Source organism: Falco punctatus, assembly GCF_963210335.1.
Source record: "Falco punctatus genome assembly, chromosome: 8".
Taxonomy (NCBI): Eukaryota; Metazoa; Chordata; class Aves; order Falconiformes; family Falconidae; genus Falco; species Falco punctatus.
Window position 1 is genome coordinate 38,545,082 of NC_137588.1, and position 17,978 is coordinate 38,563,059.

Consider the following 17,978-nt stretch of genomic DNA (forward strand, 5'->3'; position numbering starts at 1 on the left):
CCAATATTACCATGTACTGAACTAAGAAGTAGAAAACCCAAGGGAGGTAGGGAGAGACTCCCTGATTCTGCAGTATTGACTTTACCTGCAGTGCCTTGGGCACTAAGTGATCCAGCAGATCCAGCTGCTTTGGAAAACTGTTTATAGCTGTGTTAAAGTGTCATCTAATGTACAATCCTGGATAAATGATTTTCAAAGTAATTGATCTTAATTATTTTTTTTAATGAGTATGACTTTAAAAATATATTTTTGGATTAAACTAGTTTGGGTTTTGTTTGAAAGAAAGGTTTTTTTGAATAATAAGTTCTGTTCAGGAGAAGAAAAGTTTCCTCAGGTTTCACCCTGATGTCCCACATCAACGAAAAGACAGTGTTCTTCTGAGGTCCTGCTGTCTGCCCACTCGCCATCACTAACTCTTGGTGCAACTAAGTCAGATTTTACAACACCTTTTAGCTTTCAATATTAATTAAACTAAGTTTAAGGATGTGTGTGTGCGTGCGTGAATTTAATGCCCTGGAACAAAGGAGTGCATATATTTCTGTTCCGTTTTTTGCTTTGTGAAATGAATTCAGACAAAATGGATATTGTTAGAAATCAATAGTTAATTGAAAGATGTGGTACATTTTATCATTCGTAGTTAAAGAGAAATTCCCAAATACTATGTTTTTAGTGCTAGCTATTTATAGAATTTATTGCATTTTTATGTCATTGTAAGAAATACAATGTATTATGAGAAATGCATATATTTCTTAATGTTTCTTATACATTTCTTAACTCTCAAATCTAAATTAAAAGATAGTATACTAAGATTGCTTTTAATTTATGATTTACTTTCTTTACAAAATCTTAGGCTGATTGGCTGGTGGGGTCATGACTTCAAAACACGATTCCTCATGGAAAACAGTATGTACTTTCACACTTTCAGTTTTACCTTATTTGATATATGTATATATATAACCCGTTTCACTTTTATAGTAGCTTGAGCGGAAAGGATAGACTTTGCATTTTCTCATTTAAGTTGAAGGTATTAAGCTAAACTTATCCCGAATATGTAATGCAATGGGGTTAGCAAAATAAATGCTGGAATAAATTTGGTCTCTGGGCATATGGGTCTGACTGTGTGCTTCCAGACTTTTTGCTGCAATACCTTCAAAATGCAGATAAAGAATATGGATGAAACTTTCAAAGTATCTCAGTGAATTAAACTCATAAGTCTCTGAGGAGCGAGGATCTGCTATCATTTACTCGGGTAATATCTTGCTTTAGGATTAGTTCCACTGGAATTAATGAGAAATCCTATAAATAAAGGTAAGGCAACCTGACGTAAGTCATGAAATACCACTAATGTTTCAGCATCTCTGAATTCCTAGCACTCACACAGGATGGGTTATAAGACAAACCCAAACCTGCTCTGAAACAGCTAAGTATTTACTGTCCCGATGTGAAATGAGGACTCCTGTCCAAATCTGACAGCTAGACTGTTCAGCTCCCTTTTAAAGTATGGCAGAGACAATATCCTGAGGGATCAGGATGAGAAAAGAGCTTTTGGGTTTGATTGGTTCTTTTGTTTTTAATATATTTTTAATTTTCTGTGGCAGTGCCTATTGATGTGACTTTGGCTGGAGAACACCTCACTAATAGCCTCAGTCTGCTCTTTGTTTTCTGACCAAATGTAAGAGTGGCACTTTGGAAAGCCAGCAGGAGGCAAAAATTGCCTTGAAATACTGTTAGAACAAGAAAAGCGTTGTTTATGCATTTCCATGGGCAGTTTATAGGGGAGAAGTTGGGCAATGATCATTATAAAATTAGTCAGTCTGCTGTGCACGAAAAGCATTTCCTCCGCAGCGTCCTCTTGCTCTGGTGCTGGAGCATGAAATATAAACGGTGACACAGACCTTACAGCCAGGCTTTATAGATTTATTTAATAGATTTTGTAAAATTTCACAGCCTAAAGTCTACGCAACTTCTCTGCATGGCCTGAAGCTACACTTAGCCGTGTATGCAGTCTCCCATGTGTCTCGTCAGTTTAATAAAGTTAAGGAACATGATTTACTGCTCGTGCGCCACGGCTCCACACGAGCGTGCCTCCGCTGACTTGGAGTTTCTCTGGCAGGTGCCAGTGTTAAAAGAGAGTCAAGTGTAAAGGTGGCTTTAACACACACCATTTAAACAAATTAATTGCGGTTCTCTAGTTCCCATGCAACTGTTAATGAGGTCGTCTGCTGGATAAAATTGGGCTTCTCTCGAAGTTAAAAGTATTAGCTGTGAATAGATTACGGTTTCCTTTTAATGACTGAATCCTACAGGCCACATTAGTGAAAAATGTTATTGCATGAGGATGGACTTCAAGATAAGGTCCAATCCATTATAAGGAAGAAATCAAAAACACTAATATAAGTTATTCATTTTCCAGAATTGCAACTAAGTGAAGGAATTAATGGATTTCGGTTATCAAATCCTCCAATTTTACTGGTCTGTGCTCTGCAAGCCAGTTTAGAGGTAAGTAATTGCTTTACTTTGAATCTCAATTTAAAAGTATAAAAATGTTAAATGAATGTTACGCCTACTATCACTGTCTCCCTTAAAAAAAATATCGCAGAATAGTTGAAAAGCAAAAGGGTGGGGGAATGAAAACCAAACGAAATAGCCCCATGACTTTAATAAATATATTCATCCCTTTACTGCTCTCACAAACATAGCTGTTGGACCTGGTATACTTGAGGTTTGCACCTCCCAGCCTGACGGCTGCCACCATGTTTGTCCTGGCTTTTAACCCCTTCCTTCATCTGAACAGCAGCTTTTCCCATCGAGTCAGTCAGAGCTTGCCCCAGTGCAAGATCTTCCGACAGAGGAATCTCTTAACTCAGAAAAGTTGCATCCAACGATGCTTCTACATGTATTTCCCTGAGCAAAACAGATGTAGCTCCTTTATGAAAGAAAATGAATGTGGCCACTGGGTGTCCTGGAGTCAACGTTGAACCAGTGCCTCAGGGAATCTACCTCCACTGTAGTCCTTTGTGATTGCAAACAGAAAATACAGAAGCTGTCTGTGAATGCTTCCTAAAAGGGGAATTCATGAGTGTGGTATAGCTCCAGACTGGTTTTTCTTTCACCTCTTCATTAGTGGCCAGACCAGAGCCCCACCTCAGACCTATCTCTATACGAATCGCTGAGAGCACGGCTGTGGAAAGGGCAGTCCTGTCGTATAGACCTAATCCCTCCTGTTACAGGAAGGTGTGCCCTATGTGCTGAAATGAACGCCCCATGGACCTCCTCGGAGACCACAGTTCAGCCCCATCTGGAAGCATGTGGCTGTTCTCCACACACCTTCTATTGCCCCGTGTTTCATAATGAAACGTAACAACATTTCTCTTATGGGTGATGGTTCACCCCTGAAATGCAGGACTCTAGGTCTTCATAGCCAAAAAGGATGGTTTTACATAATTTCCTTACTACATATTACTATATCAAAATTTTTCCTAAGCTGCTTTTCAAGCCAGCCTTGGTTAACAAGGTTTTGCAATCAGTATAGATGGGAGAAATTTATTTCTGCTAGCACTCCATTACTGCTAGTGTAATGGCAACGCTGATGCTGGATCAAAGAGCAATGTCCATGCACTGTATAGTCCCTCTTCTTTATTTACTGAAAAAACAGTATCTTAGGCAGCCAAAGTCAGAAAATTGCCGGTTGTGCTCTCTTCATCTTGCATGCGATGCTGAAGGACTGCAAAGGGCACAGCAATGCTTCTTGTTCTGCCTGACAATTTATTTTGTTAGCCCTTAAACATCCAATATATTTTTTTAAACTTTATGTGACCTTCGAGATAAGCTGAAAGCTATTCTGCTATGACCCAGATTGTCAGTGCTCCAGTTTGTGTGGGTTGATGTCATTTAGCCCACTGCAGGGAGCCTCAAACAATGAGGGCTGAGCAGTTTCCATCGCCTCCCCTTTCCGTGCCTGCATTACCTTTTGGCACAGCCAGGATTTCCCAGTGCTAATTGCTCTAATACAGTGGGAAACAAAATAGTTTTCATGTCTGGCAAGAGATGGCTAGTGAAATTGCATGCCACCTTCACTGGGACACATTAAGCAGAAGGCAGTGTTTCCAATGGAAACAATGAAAACTGCAAGTGTTAATGGATGTTATTCCTCAATAATGCTTAAAGTGACTGTTATGGAAGTAGCTGCTCCCTTTTATGGAAAAAAGGGGAATGCTCTACAGCCACATTTAAAAGATCTTTTTCAAAAAATTTCACCCAGGAGGCCAAATATTCCTTCCACAGAACTCGAGCAAACAGATTTTTGCATGCAGCCTAAGGAGATCCATCCCTCATAGTGCTGCAAAGCCTGGAGGAGTTGGAGGCGAGGCTCCATTTTACCTCCAGCGATGTGCTGAATGCTCTGCCTGCCTGCGCTGTCAGGGAAGCACCTCCAGATTTTTGTTGACCTGTGCAAGTACTGGCTGCTGACGGCTCTGGTCCCCATCACATTCACTGCCATGACCTCACTGTCTTCATGCAAAGTCTGTCTTACAACAGCTGTATTTTGTTTAACAGAAATCACATGCAGGGGCTTTTGCCTCTGTGCAGCAACTCAGGGTTGTGCTAACATCATGGAGTGATGTTTGGGATATTCTACAGAGGAGTGATTAGCAGGTGCAGCTGGAAACCAGGCTTTGTGGTACTCTGAATAGGATTTCTCCATTAATACTTTGTACACTCTTCCAGGTTACGATGTAAGTAATCTTGAAAGTGTTACTCCATGTGCGGAGCAGTGATTTCTTGGGAGTAAAGGTCATGGATTTTCATACAGGACCTCCGCCTTGCCTCTGATTGCGCAGCTGCTGTCAGTGGAGGCATAATTGCCCAGGAGCAGCGATATGGCGTTTATGTGCCAGAATGTGATCTGAAGTGACAGTCGGGTACTTGCGTCTCTGTATCTTGTCATTTTTCCCTCAAGCCACTTGTGTGGGAAGAAGAAAAGGGAGGGCTTGAGGAAGGCAGGAGTAAATTGTTTCCGGGGTCACGTATTCCGTTATTCCCGGTAACAGAGCCTTTCCAGAGCACAGGCAGAAGCTGTCTCTCCTTCTCCTTCTCCCAGACTCTTCTGCCCCATTATTGTTCTTGTTTATCTGGCAAAGTAGCACTGCCATTTTTGAGCAGTCCCTTCTGTGTGTCTCGTGATGTTTTGAGTTGCCACATCTCAGCAGTCCTTGTAGCTGTGTTAGAGCGCAGAGCTATGAAACCAGAACCAAGTGAATAGTTTTTTCTTCATGCAGACTAGCAGAGACAGGGCCTGTACAGGACTTAAACCGGTAAAGTCAATATGTCAGTATAAATTTTGTGTTTTCAAAGACAAGCATTTGCAGACCAGTCATGAGGTTTCAGTCTTGGCCCTTGGATTTTTTTACTTGAGGTACATACAAGGAAAAACTTGGATGTGATTTAGACTTTCATGCAGCCCTGTTGCAGGTATAGAGAATTTATGGATCCTCTTCAGATATGCAAATGAATGTTCTCTTAGTGAACTCTTTTTGTGTGCAAGTTAATTTATGCAGATATGGATGTGTGTAAAACTTGTTAACAGGAGACAGAAATGTCTTTCAATATCTAAAGTAATAACATTATACTGTGTTTTCAAAAGCCTAATCCTGCCGTGTTTATGTATAATGTCTATCTGACACTACCACTTAATTCAGTGGTAATGTATAGAGAAATCTGCTACCCTTTTGGTTGTCTTCACTTCCTTTTTATTTTCTATAGCAACACATTATCATTCTAATGATTTTAAATCACTATAGGTTTTTGGTGAAACTACAATGAAAGCATTGAGAAGGAAATCTGTTCTACTCACGGGTTACTTGGAATACCTGATCAGACATTACTACAGTGAGGATAAAACAAATCCAGAGAAACCCTTCATAAAAATAGTCACACCATCGCAGATTGAGGAAAGAGGATGCCAGCTCACTTTATCTTTTTCCCTTCCAATCAAATCTGTGTTTCAAGAGCTGGAGAAGAGAGGAGTAGCTGTGAGTAAATCAAACTTCATCTTAAGCACCATTTTGTGAATATCATAACAAAGTAATAATTTTGCTTTTATTCAAATATCATCTCTTATAATGCTAAAAAACCACTGGGGATTATGAAAATTGCTTACATGGCAGCCTTAATCTTTTCTTGTGCAAATAATCAAATAAGAAAAGTTGTTTTATAAGATATTAGTGTGTCTGTATGTTGTCCTTTCTCTGTTGATTTATTTCCAGTAGTTCTGTGAGTAGCACCCAGGAGTCACTACTAAGGTTAGAACTGCTTTAGGGGGGCGTTATAGTGGGAGGCGTTACGGATCCGAAGCTAGTGGTCTGAATGGGAAAGACGGGAAAAAATAAACCCCCTCAAAACACAAAATCCCTGGAAAAATAGGAGATGTCAGAGTTGTCCAGTGCAGTGTCCTACCTGCACAGGCTTCCCCTGTTCAGTGTGCTCTTCCCGGTCCCCTGTGTGGGTCCAGGCATGAGGCCAGAGCACAGAGAGGAGGTGGGAGCCATGCGGGGTGCCGGTGCTCAGCAGCACCCAGGCAGTGCCCACCAGCCTCACCCACAGCTTGCACACCTACAGACCGGCTGTGACAAAGAGCCCTGAGCCTCCGCCAGGCCTTTTCCTGATCTGCAAATGGCCAAACCCTTGCTCTTTGTGAGGCATTGAGGTGGAGGAAATAAAAAGCTGTAATTTCCTTAGAGATGTGTTTTAGCACTCAGAAAAAGCATCCAGTAAATGGCAGTGCCATGTAATGGCACGGTTACCGGTGAGCACTGCTCAGAAAGGATAAAAGCTGAATTTAAGACTATACATTCGGTGATTTAGAAGTGCTGGGAGGTGAGGCTGATAGTATAATCCCATAGAAATGATATATGGCTTTTATTTCTGCTGGTGACTTATGTCCCCAAAGGGCAACTCTTCTAGGCTAAATATGCTGCTGTTTTGGTGCTGCCAGGGAATTCCAGGAACTGCTGCTTTTAAGAGGGCATGGGGCCTTACGCTGTTGGCTTGTCTTTGCAATGCAATAATGTGCTTCAAAAACTATGAGAGATTATTCTGTTCAGCAAAATGTTTAAATTAACGGGGGGCAGGGGTGGAGAGAAAAAATTCTGCAAGCCCTGTGACATGACTTGTACCTGTGGTACAAGAGCATGTTTCTGTTTCGTGGTGGCTTCTTTGGCACCCATGTGCCTTGTCAACTATGGACTGCTATAGGCACTAAGGTAAATTAAGGGGTTACACATCTGGTTTGGAGTCCCTCAGTGGCACTGCTAGAGTCCTGCCCGTTCTGAGCCTTGCACCCTATTTTGGGCAACACACTACTCTTCTTGCTATGCTCTTCACAATGATGCTCCTCACAATGGTTTCTTGGGGGCCCCAAAGTTTTTACAGGTGTCTCCTCAGTCCAGTCGTTCTTCCTTGATGACAAGGATGGCATTTAAAAATGCAGTTGGACAGATAAATATGAAGTGACCTGAATTTACTAATCATCCCCTTTCTGTTTTGCAGTGTGACATACGAGAACCAAATGCTCTTCGTGTTGCCCCAGTTCCTCTCTACAATTCTTTCCATGATGTGCACAGATTTATTGAAATCCTGGGATCTGCAATTACATCTTCAAAACAAACAGCAAATAATACTGTGCTATCTGGTTCTTATTGATGGCTCAGCTCTATCTTTTAATCTATTTCTGACTAAGATGCATTTATCCCGCTGAGCGATTCTTTGCTTCAAGTAGACTGAGCTATATCCCATGCAATTTGCAAAAAAATGACTGTGCTTGAATAGTTATTTACAACAGGCATAGTTTTATTAAAGCTCATATTTCCACTCTGCTTTGACTTTGACTTCATGAATTAGTATGCTTTGTATATTTTAATGGGGCTTTTCTTAAATATTGTATGTAGTTTTATTACATTAGCTTTGAGAAGCATGGAAGAATTGCTATCAACTAGAACAGGAATGAAAAAAATCCCTTCTTTATTATAAAAATGATGCATAATAAAAAGTGGAAAATAGACAAATCACCAACTGTTAAAAGATACAGTCCAATTTACATTTTTAATTTAGCAATTCTATTTAAAGTACATGGGGTACTTGAAAAGTAAAAGTTGAACAATTAGTTGTTTCAAAACTGTTAACTGCTGCATACTGAATTTTTCAAAGGGCCCAACATTTTGAAATTCTAGATTAATTAATGATTTAATTGAAGAATGAATTTATGTTGCAGATACCTTCTTTGGCGTGATACAGTTGGCTAAAACAAAACATTTTATCTGTCTAGGTAGTCATCTTGGAGATGATATGCTTGAGAAAGTTGAGAACAGCTTTAAATTCGTGTAAGCCAGTGTGAAGGGGTGTAGGAGCAGTTTCTGCAGTTTTTAAAAGGCTTATTTGGTATTAGGCAAAATGAACTCTGAACTGTTTAAGCAGCAGCAAAATACCTCATTGTTAACTTACAGCGCGGTGCAAATTTTTGCAGGGATTTGTACTAGGCAGCTAAGAGCAATGAAGAAAAACTGCTTACATTTAGGTAACACTTCACCTAGTATTGTTTGAAGCCAGAAATAACATCTTGGCATAATTGGCAACTAAGCTCCTAAGTCTGTAGCTATTCCGCACGTGCCCTTTTTCAAGGATCAACTAAAGCTTTCTTTCTGATGATCCTTAAAATGTCTGGTTTGTGGTATGAAACACGTAGAAAGTTACTTCTGATACTACTTCTTCTGATTCTACCTCAAGGGTGAGGAAGGATTTGGGGGAAGAAGTGCGGGCTACTCTATTTTGCTCAAGGACATTTTTGCTGGTTGAGTTTTCACACTTGTTGGGCACCTCCTGCTTCACCCAGAGCCTTCAGAGCCTCTACCCATGCTCCAAAATTCCCCAAAGATGGGTAGTTTTAATATCCTTGCTGCAATAATACCTATTTCATTGGCTTTAATGTGTAAGAGGAAGATGAAAGAACCGCAAATGAAGCATTTGTTGGTATTTTTAGTGCTTGTGAAGGGTAAGAACAGCTTCTTAAACTGGAATATTGTTAAAAAAAATAGAACAGGACTCTTAATCACTTGGAAAGCTCTGGCTCGCTCAAGAGGTTTTGAGTACACTGACGTCATTTACTCTTTAATACAGCTGAGACCGTATTATTGTATTGCAGACCAGGTATCTGTACTCCAGGAGCTCCAGTTTTATTTTTATCCTTGCATATGCAGCACAGCTACTTTCATCTGTCAAGTGACATGGTCGTCAAAAAGGACCATTTTCCAGAAAGTGACTGTAGATGAAAAAAAGCCCTGAATATAAAACTGTGACTGTCCACAGTGTTGAAAAGGGTTTTAATTCACTGCCAGTGCCTTTGAAGCGCTTGTGCTGCTCGTACAGCTCTGGCTAACGGTCACTTATGTCTTCCCTATAAAGTTAAGCAAGCTTAATATAAATCCAGATACGACACTAGGTCATAGTGTAAAATACTTTATTTTGATATCAGCTGAACCTTGACTGTGTGACAAACCCAGGAAAAGGAAGAACCTTAAAATCTCTTCCTAAATAGCACCTAGACGTCAGGTTTGGATTGGCTATTTTGGAAGTTACAGGGAAATAAATGGTGAATTTTAGTTTGGCATCTGCGTTAAATTCACAAATTCTGAAAACAATTTCTTGTGTCTCTGAGTGAAGAAAGTAAATCAAATTGGTAAAGTACTTACTGAATCTATACAGTCCAGGTTTTGAAAGATAACAAGTTATTAATACATGTTTAGTAGTGTTTTGTCTTTTAGTAACAATTCAAGCTACAGGTTCTAATATTGACCTTATAAATAAGCATTTGCGTTCCATTTGATGGATTTGATTAAATTCAGTGTGTCAAAACTCACTTATTTCAACTTTTCTAAATTACTCTTCTTTACCTTTTTTATCTATGAGCTGTGAAGATAAAGATGAAAGCTCTTGTGCTTTTATAGATATATATATAAATCCAGAAAATTATTTCCAAAAAGTGAGGGAAGGCTATATTGCATTATACTGAAACAAAATTGCAGCATAAGTACCAGTTTCGTATGATCTTTCCCTACTTGTATTAAAAGTTTTGCAAAATGAATACTGAAAGTTAACATTAGGTGTCAGTATTTTACATATTATTTAGCAAGAGAATATCAAATGAAAGGGCTTCTGTGAAAAAAAAAAAAAAAAAAAGGAATATTACAGTCTGCTTTTTCAAATGCTCTAAGTTATCACTGTTAGAGTAATATCAGGAATAATTATGTGTGAAATAATTAATTGTATATACCCCAAATACTTCTTGCTAGTTACATCTCTGATTTAAAATTCAGTATTAAGTACTACTGCTTTCTAATTGTGATAACATTTAGTTCTTGGATTGTCTGAAGAAATTACATTTTTCAGATTAAACGACAAGACATGAGTGTCTGTAGATGACAGAAAATTGATACCCAGGTAGAGTGATAAAATGCCTATGCAATGAAAGAAGATAGATGTGAATATGTAGATCCCTGGTTGTGTATGATCTTTCTCAGCACAACACAATTTAATACTGTACAGATTCCCAACTCACCGCAACAGTTGAAAACATGAGCAAAAATGACTATAGGATCCATTTGTGCATTTTTTGCCCTGTTTTGCCATGGGATGACTAAAGAGAACGTAAAGTCCTCTTTCATAAGCAGAAGAGGATGTTTTGTTTTCCAAAAGAACAGTATACTGTGAGTGAAGGAAGAGGTATGATATATATTTGTTTTCTTATCTGAGCTTGTTGCATGCTTGAGGATGGGAAGGGCGTGACCCATCTGAAAAGCTGAAGATACAGAACATTGGGAGCCCTTGGTCTGACTGCTGCAGAGCCCACCTTCTTTCCATTTCATCAGCAGAGTATTATACACGGGTAGATCAAGCAAGAAAGATGAAAGAGGAAGAAAGGATGGAAGATAATAAAACAAAATAATTAACTTTTTAACCTATGTTACATTATGTTACGACCCTGTTCCCAAATACAACTGGGTACAGGTGGGAATTCCCCATGAAATTCTAGCCCCAGGGATAGGGATGAGCCTTGGTTGCATTCACAAAGGTGAAAACAAGCATCTAGGGCTACATCCGTGGAAAAGCCTTACAGGATGCATAAGCATCAAAACAGTGACAGCAATATAATGAAGACGTGGCTGAGGCAGGTACGTTATTTCATATACTCACTTGTAAAACCTCCTTGTTCCAGATGTAATTAACATGTTGTGATGGAGCATGTTTCAGAGGGAGCTGACCTGCTCAGAGACCCTTGAAAATCTCAGCAGGAGCCTCTGGGCACCAAAACTGATGAAAACCTGTTTCTGAAAAGCTAGTCACTCTCTATGACCAATTGAGAGAGTAAGCTTAAACTTTTGCCAATATTTGTGAAATACATTTAGAAAGCTTATTTAGAAATGAGTAAGTTATAGATCAGTAATTCATACTTCTTATATTCCAAGTTTTTATTACCTAAACTTACTCTTCTAAGCATCATTTTATGTTTCTAGTTAAATATGAGTGAGAATTGATTGGGGTATTTCTCAATGGAATTCTATCTTTATTTCATCATAATTGCTTCATATTTGAATAATGACAGATGAACTACTTCATTCAATTGCAGTTTTAAGGCTTTGAAGTCACAATAGCAGCAAAGGATTTAAATCCTGAAGCCATTATTATGGCAGAGAAGACATCAGGGAAAAGGAAAACTTATGGTAGTGTAATTTTCTAGACAGAAAAATACTTCTGCAGTTGCACTTTTTTTCTTTCTGTATTTTTCTTACTTTTTTTTTTTTTTTTCTGGACATTTTGTTAACGTTAAAAGGCTCCACTAAACTTCAACGAAATGAAGTAGCCGCAACTTCTAGCAAAACAAATGGCTTCCATCATCCCTGGAAGAAGACATTGCAAACACTGAATGAGAGTCCACGCTGTAAGTAAACTTCCGTAGTTACTTTCCTTTGGAGCTAGCTACAAACCATTTAAAATTCTAGGCAGCTGCAATACTGTATTTCACCAATAAAGAGTTCATTAGATCTTTTTTCTTTCTGACATTTACATCTAGTCCTGAGTACATGTTAATACTCCAAGGTATGAATTTCAAAGTTCCCTTTATCTTTGTGTACAGTTTTAAGCAATTAATCAAATGATAAAAAATAGCTTTAAAAATAAGAAATGGATTGTGAATTTAAAGTATATGTTCAAAAAGTTGCAACATTATAATTTGTGGGGGACGGGGCCTCTTATCAACTGAGCTAAGTGCAGAACTTTTTTTTTTTTTTTTTAAACTTACATTTTATTGAAGGATTTTGAATAGATCATCAAATGTTAAAACATGACCAAGTCGCATATCCAGGATAGTTCCTTTTCCTAGGAGGCTACATCAAAGTGGGCGAGACATAGAAATATGATTATTTAATACGTTCAAAATGACTCCCATGTGGGGCAAGATTTACACAAGCTTCTGAAATAAGCATGGGGGCCAGCAGCACTGAAAATCCTTCACTTGAAATAAAAGCAAATGGCATTTATCACCACAGTAGCAGGTATAAATATGAAGGTATATGAAAACTTTTCCAATTCTTTCTTTGTAACAAAGCACGTTCTGAATGAAAGAAAGCATCTGAGCACTAGAGATATCATTGCAGCTTGAAAGGAATTGTGCCTTCTGGGATGCCACCCGCCCGACGGAGCATAGATTATGTAGATACCCATATAGATTGTAGAATGGCTCAGGGTCTCACCTCTTGCAACACAAGGCATGTTCCCCGCTACTGCAGGAACTGTCTTTAGTGTGATAGGTGTTGCCATATGTTTGTGGTAATAGAGTATGGATTGAGCCTCGTGGGTCTGACTTGCAGCTTTGCTACTTTGCAAATTTTCCCGGTGCCACAGTTTACTGTCCAGGAGAAATCGTGCTGTGGGGTGGCTGTTGCAAGGGTTATTGGGAGCTGATGTCTGCAAAGCTCATGTTGATACTTGAACACAAGGTATTTAAGACCTGGGAACTATTAAAATGTCAGTAATGAATCGCAGCAGAAACATGCCTGTAATGTCAAGCATACTGACACTGTGTTTCTTTTTAATGAGTGTTTTATTGTAATTTCCACCTGGGAGGTGGAAGGAAATGTTCAGAAATATTCATCCTTCAGGTAGGACATAGAAGCAGATTTAAGGTCTTAGCAGAAAGTTTAAGCAAAGTGCTCAGATGCTCTTGTTTGCAATACCTAATTAAACCATCACGCTCAAGAGGCAACAGATTGTGTCAATTTTTACCTCCTTAGTCAGAACAAAACCTTACAACTGGGTAACCTGTGCATATATGGACATTTCTTTTTAAGGATGCTTCTAGACTTTCCTCTACTGCTGTTAACTACAGAGAAAAATAGGGTGATGGTCTCCTTAAAGAAATTGAGTGAAAGTCCAGATTCATCTGCTTCTGAATTCTCTTAATTGCCTCTGAAAGGTTGTTTTCCCTGATTCCACAGCTGCGTTTCAGTAGCACTGAGACTGTAAAAATGGTTTTGTTGTGACAGCTATAAAATTTAGAATCAGTGAGTGCAAAGCTCTTTGGTTATGTGTAGAGAAAGAGAAAGGAAACCTTTTGCTTAAGAAAGGAAAGGTCTGTATCAGCTGGTGCGTCAGGTACGATTGCAGCAACGGCAGCAGTGTCCTTCCAGCCTCTGCCCGCAGCAGGTGCTGCTCACATTAAACTGTATAACTTTAAAAGCACAGCTCTGATTAAACTTTACTATTCTTTTGTTTTGTCTTTCTGTAGGGTCCAAATGTCCCCACAAGCTTTACTGCGTTTCTTCACTTAAAGAGTTTGAGTTTTGAAAGCTAGAGCGTTAAATATAATGGTTAATAACATACATTTCTTTACAAGAGTCAATCTTCAGTGCAACAGCCTAGGAAAGGTTTCACCCACTAGAGTGGGGGATTGAAGAGTTGACCCTTCATGATCCAGGACCAAAGATGTGGTTTGGTCTTCTGAGGAGCCCAGTCAAAGCAAATACTAAGAAAACACTCCTAGCCCATCCTGACTGGGTAAAACCCAGCAGTAAGTGAAGCAATGATAGTTATATTAGTGGGAAGGTGTGTAATGGAGCCATCAACCTTACTAAGAGCTCACTGGTAGGAGCATGACCCTGGGGGGGGGGATGGATACATATTACACCTTTGTCAGTCTACATCCATAGTTTTTGCGTTTTTCTAAATAGATGCTAACCAACAGCTGCAAGTGTGTAGAATGTGTACAGCTGTGGTGAGAGAGGAAGGGCAGGTAACACAGAGCATCAGGGTAGATGTGTGCTGCCAAGTGCACCAGAACCATTGAGCCCAGCAGGAATTGGCCAGAAGTTTAGAGACACTTTTCACAGCCAAATTTAGGGTAACTGCTCAGCGTGGGGCTTGTGGAAAGCCCTGCTGAAGCCTAGGTCCATCCGCTGGCAGTGCAGCCTGCCTTCCTCCCCACCTCATGGCACAGCTCCATTTTTTTGATCCACCATCCTGCTGTGTCCAGTGTTTCAGCTTCACCCAAGTTGTGGTGAAGCGCATTTTGAGACCTCACACACTCGGTTTCTAAAGTCTAATGGTTGGTTATGCTTCCTGCCATCCTAGATCTCATCCTGCTTAATAGACAGTTGTGCAGAAATGGCTTATGAAGGTAATGGCATACATCATGTATAGTGGCATGCTAAAAAATAGTGGACCTTAACTCCAAAATTGTTGTGAAAATCCCATTTGTTATAGAGCCATAGAATCATTTATGTTGGAAAAGACCTTTAAGGTCATCAAATCCAACTGTAAACCTAACGCTGCCAAGTCCACCACTATCCCATGTCCCTAATCATTGTTTACACCTTCTGGTTGGAACATAGTTCAGTGGCAGATTAATTTAATGAATTTATGAACCTGTTTATAGCATCCAAGCTTTATCTGTTGGTGGAAGAACTTGAGTGAGATAAGATGAACTCCTGGACTAAAGCAGGAGTGACAAGTACACTAAATTTTGGAAGGAAATTTCTCTCATCTTGTCAGATTTAATTAATAAATCAAAGACTAATGCTCTGTAACAGATATGAAGGAAGGATAATGCTATGGGTCAATTTTTGGAACATCCAAAATTCTGTGGAAGTAGGGACATAACATATGACTGCTTTATTTTCATTAGTATTCTTATCTTATTCAAACTTTCTTGCCCTAACTGGATATTAAAACTGAAGTGATAAAATACCATAAAAAATATGAATCACCAAAATTACATGCTAAAGTCTGCTTTCCTGACATTTTTGAGAATGAATATTGAAATGCTTACAAAAAGAAGATCTTGAAGTTCCTCCATCAGTAATCAGACCCAGACTTTACTTGGAAAAAGTTCTTTATATTTAGTTATGAAAAGCATGCTCTTAATTATAATGATGTTCATTAAAACAAATGCCTTGAAAGACTACTATTTTCAATTCAAAGGCTCTTCAAAAAACATGTGAAAAAAACCCATAATCTATAATAAATCTATCCTGGAAAGATATTAGACAGAAAATCATACCAATTGGATATATATGTTATATATGTGCATCTGTATGTGTGTGTATATGTGTGCTGCTCTTCAGAGAATCAAGGGGTTTGGTTTGTCATCTTTTTTTTTTTTTTTTTTCCACATTTATAGAAAGTGTAAGAAGTGGTTTAATTTGGTGAAATCAAACATTCAATGAAAACAAAGGCGTTAGCTCTGAAATAAGACATCAGTTTTACAGGGCTATAGATCCTTTGAACTTGGATGACATTGTCTCTGAGGACAAGATGTTTGATGAATTTTAGACTTTAAAGCCTTTAGTAGGAAAAATTAGTCCAGAATCTGTTCTTGTAGAATGGAAAAAAAATTAAAATAAATCATTCACTCTTCAAAAGATCAGGAAAGAAATTATGTCATTTTCTATTTCCCTTAAGTACCTTTCCTTCAGACGCTTATGTTGGAAGAGTCTCAACAGCCATGAATTTAGGGGCTTATTATGCTCCCAGTGACCTGGGCATTTATGTCCTTTCTGCATATAATATTGAGGAAAAAATTCTACAGACCCTTAGTATATAAGGATAAAGGGCTCTGTGGGTAAGATGGTCTTACAAAACATCACTAATTTTAGTCTATTAATTTAATATAATCCACATAATGATTTGTGTAAAATTACTTTACCCCTGTTATCTGCCAAATCTGTTAGGAACAGCTGCTTTGCATTCCATATATCATAATGACATACACTGTGGAGTTACAATGTTTAAATTTTTTTCATTAAGGTCCTATTTTAAATTTGCAAGCTTATGCATGAGAGGAGAGGGGTTGGTGCCTCCATCACACTGTTGCTGTTAAAGGTTATCGAAAAGAACTTTTGGCTCTGCGAAGAAATGAGTAATGAGTGCAAGTTGGTTTTGCAGACCCTGTTCCAAGGGAAGAAGAAACCAGGATTAACAAGTCTCATGGAGAATGTTTTTCCCAACAGGCCTAATGCTAACACTTTTTTGCTCAGGAGAACTAGAAGGGTCACGATAACTGAAGCTTGAGATAAAAGTGAACTGATAGCACGGGTGGGGAAGCGGACTGAAGGGACTGTCTTTAAATGAACCTTTATAAACACGCAGAGGCTGCAGCAGAGATGTTCTGCTGACACTCCTGTCCAGGTGCATGGCCAAGGAGTGGCGGATGCTACCTACATCTTAAACTCCCTCTCTCACTCTTCCTTAAATCCAAAATACTCCTAAAACCTTAAAAATATTCCCTAACCCTAAATACCACTTCCTTTTGAACTGCTAATGACACACTTTGCCCTACTGCAGAGCTTGTCTGGACTAACAGAAACGATCTGGACAAATACTTTTTGACACCTCAGAGGTATAGGAAGAAATTAGCACTGTAATACTTTTGCTAAACATCCCCTCCTACATCATGCAAGAGCAAAGATGTAAAATGTGACACTAGACACCTGCTGTTGTAGCGTAAAGGTAATTCTTCTTAGATAACCTACATAGGTAGCTGCAGCACCAGAACTGCGCACCTGCTTTAGCAGTGTCCCTGTGAAGTTTGGCAGATATAGAGTAACAAGGGGCTCAAAAAAGCAAGATTACGAGCAAGAACCAGAGGAAAGAGGAGGACAGAGTGGTCTTGAGAAACAAGGGAAAAGGAAGTATGTGACATCAGAGGCCACAGACTATAGAGATTAGAAGGAACTGAAAAACTGGAACAACTTCAAAAGCAATAGAATGAGGGCCATGAATTTTCTAATTTTGCCTGCTTGAGGTAAGCCGAAATTACATGTGTTTGGGCAGATGTGTTGGAGTGGTCTGAGTAAAGACCTCATTTTTTGTAGGTGGCTGCTGGAAAGAAGTCTTCCAAGAAGTGAAACAGTCAGTGTATCTAACACTTAGCCTGGTGATGGTTAGTTGCACTGGTGATGCATTTCTTTTCTTCTTTTTTTTTCCCCCTCCCCCTAATCTGTGTACCCCTATTCGCCAGTAACATTTCCTGACATCTCCCAGATCACATGATAACGTACAATAGCAGTTGCCTGTCAGGAGGAGGGAGCTGGGGAAAAGGGCCATGGAGTACAGCCATGCACAAAAATTAGGAGCATCCTTGTATAACATGGGCAAATAAAATCATAGGAAGCAATTGGAAATGACATAATGAATTATTTAATTCTGCTAACTGCTTCAGATCGCTCTGTACTCAGCCCTGGTGAGGCTGCACTTCAAATGCTATGTTCAGATTTGGGCCCCTCACTACAAGAAGGACGTAGAGGTGCTGGAGCGTGTCCAGAGAAGGTCAACAAAGCTGGGGAAGGGACTGGAGCACAAGTCTTATGAGGAGCAGCTGAGGGAACTGGGGGTGTTTAGCCTGGAGAAAAGGAGACTCAGGGGGTACTTATCAC

General features: G+C 39.3%; 1 protein-coding gene across 1 annotated transcript in view; it reads left to right on the forward strand.

Moving 5' to 3' along the window:
• KYNU (kynureninase) overlaps positions 1–7,620 on the forward strand; it is a 152,261-nt gene extending 144,641 nt beyond the window's left edge. Inside the window, exons 11-14 of the mRNA XM_080399692.1 lie at positions 851–903; positions 2,414–2,499; positions 5,802–6,084; positions 7,549–7,620. Coding sequence (XP_080255818.1) covers positions 851–903; positions 2,414–2,499; positions 5,802–6,071 — 409 coding nt within the window. The 3' untranslated portion in view covers positions 6,072–6,084; positions 7,549–7,620. The remainder of the gene's footprint in view (positions 1–850; positions 904–2,413; positions 2,500–5,801; positions 6,085–7,548) is intronic.
• The last annotated feature ends 10,358 nt before the right edge of the window (positions 7,621–17,978 follow it).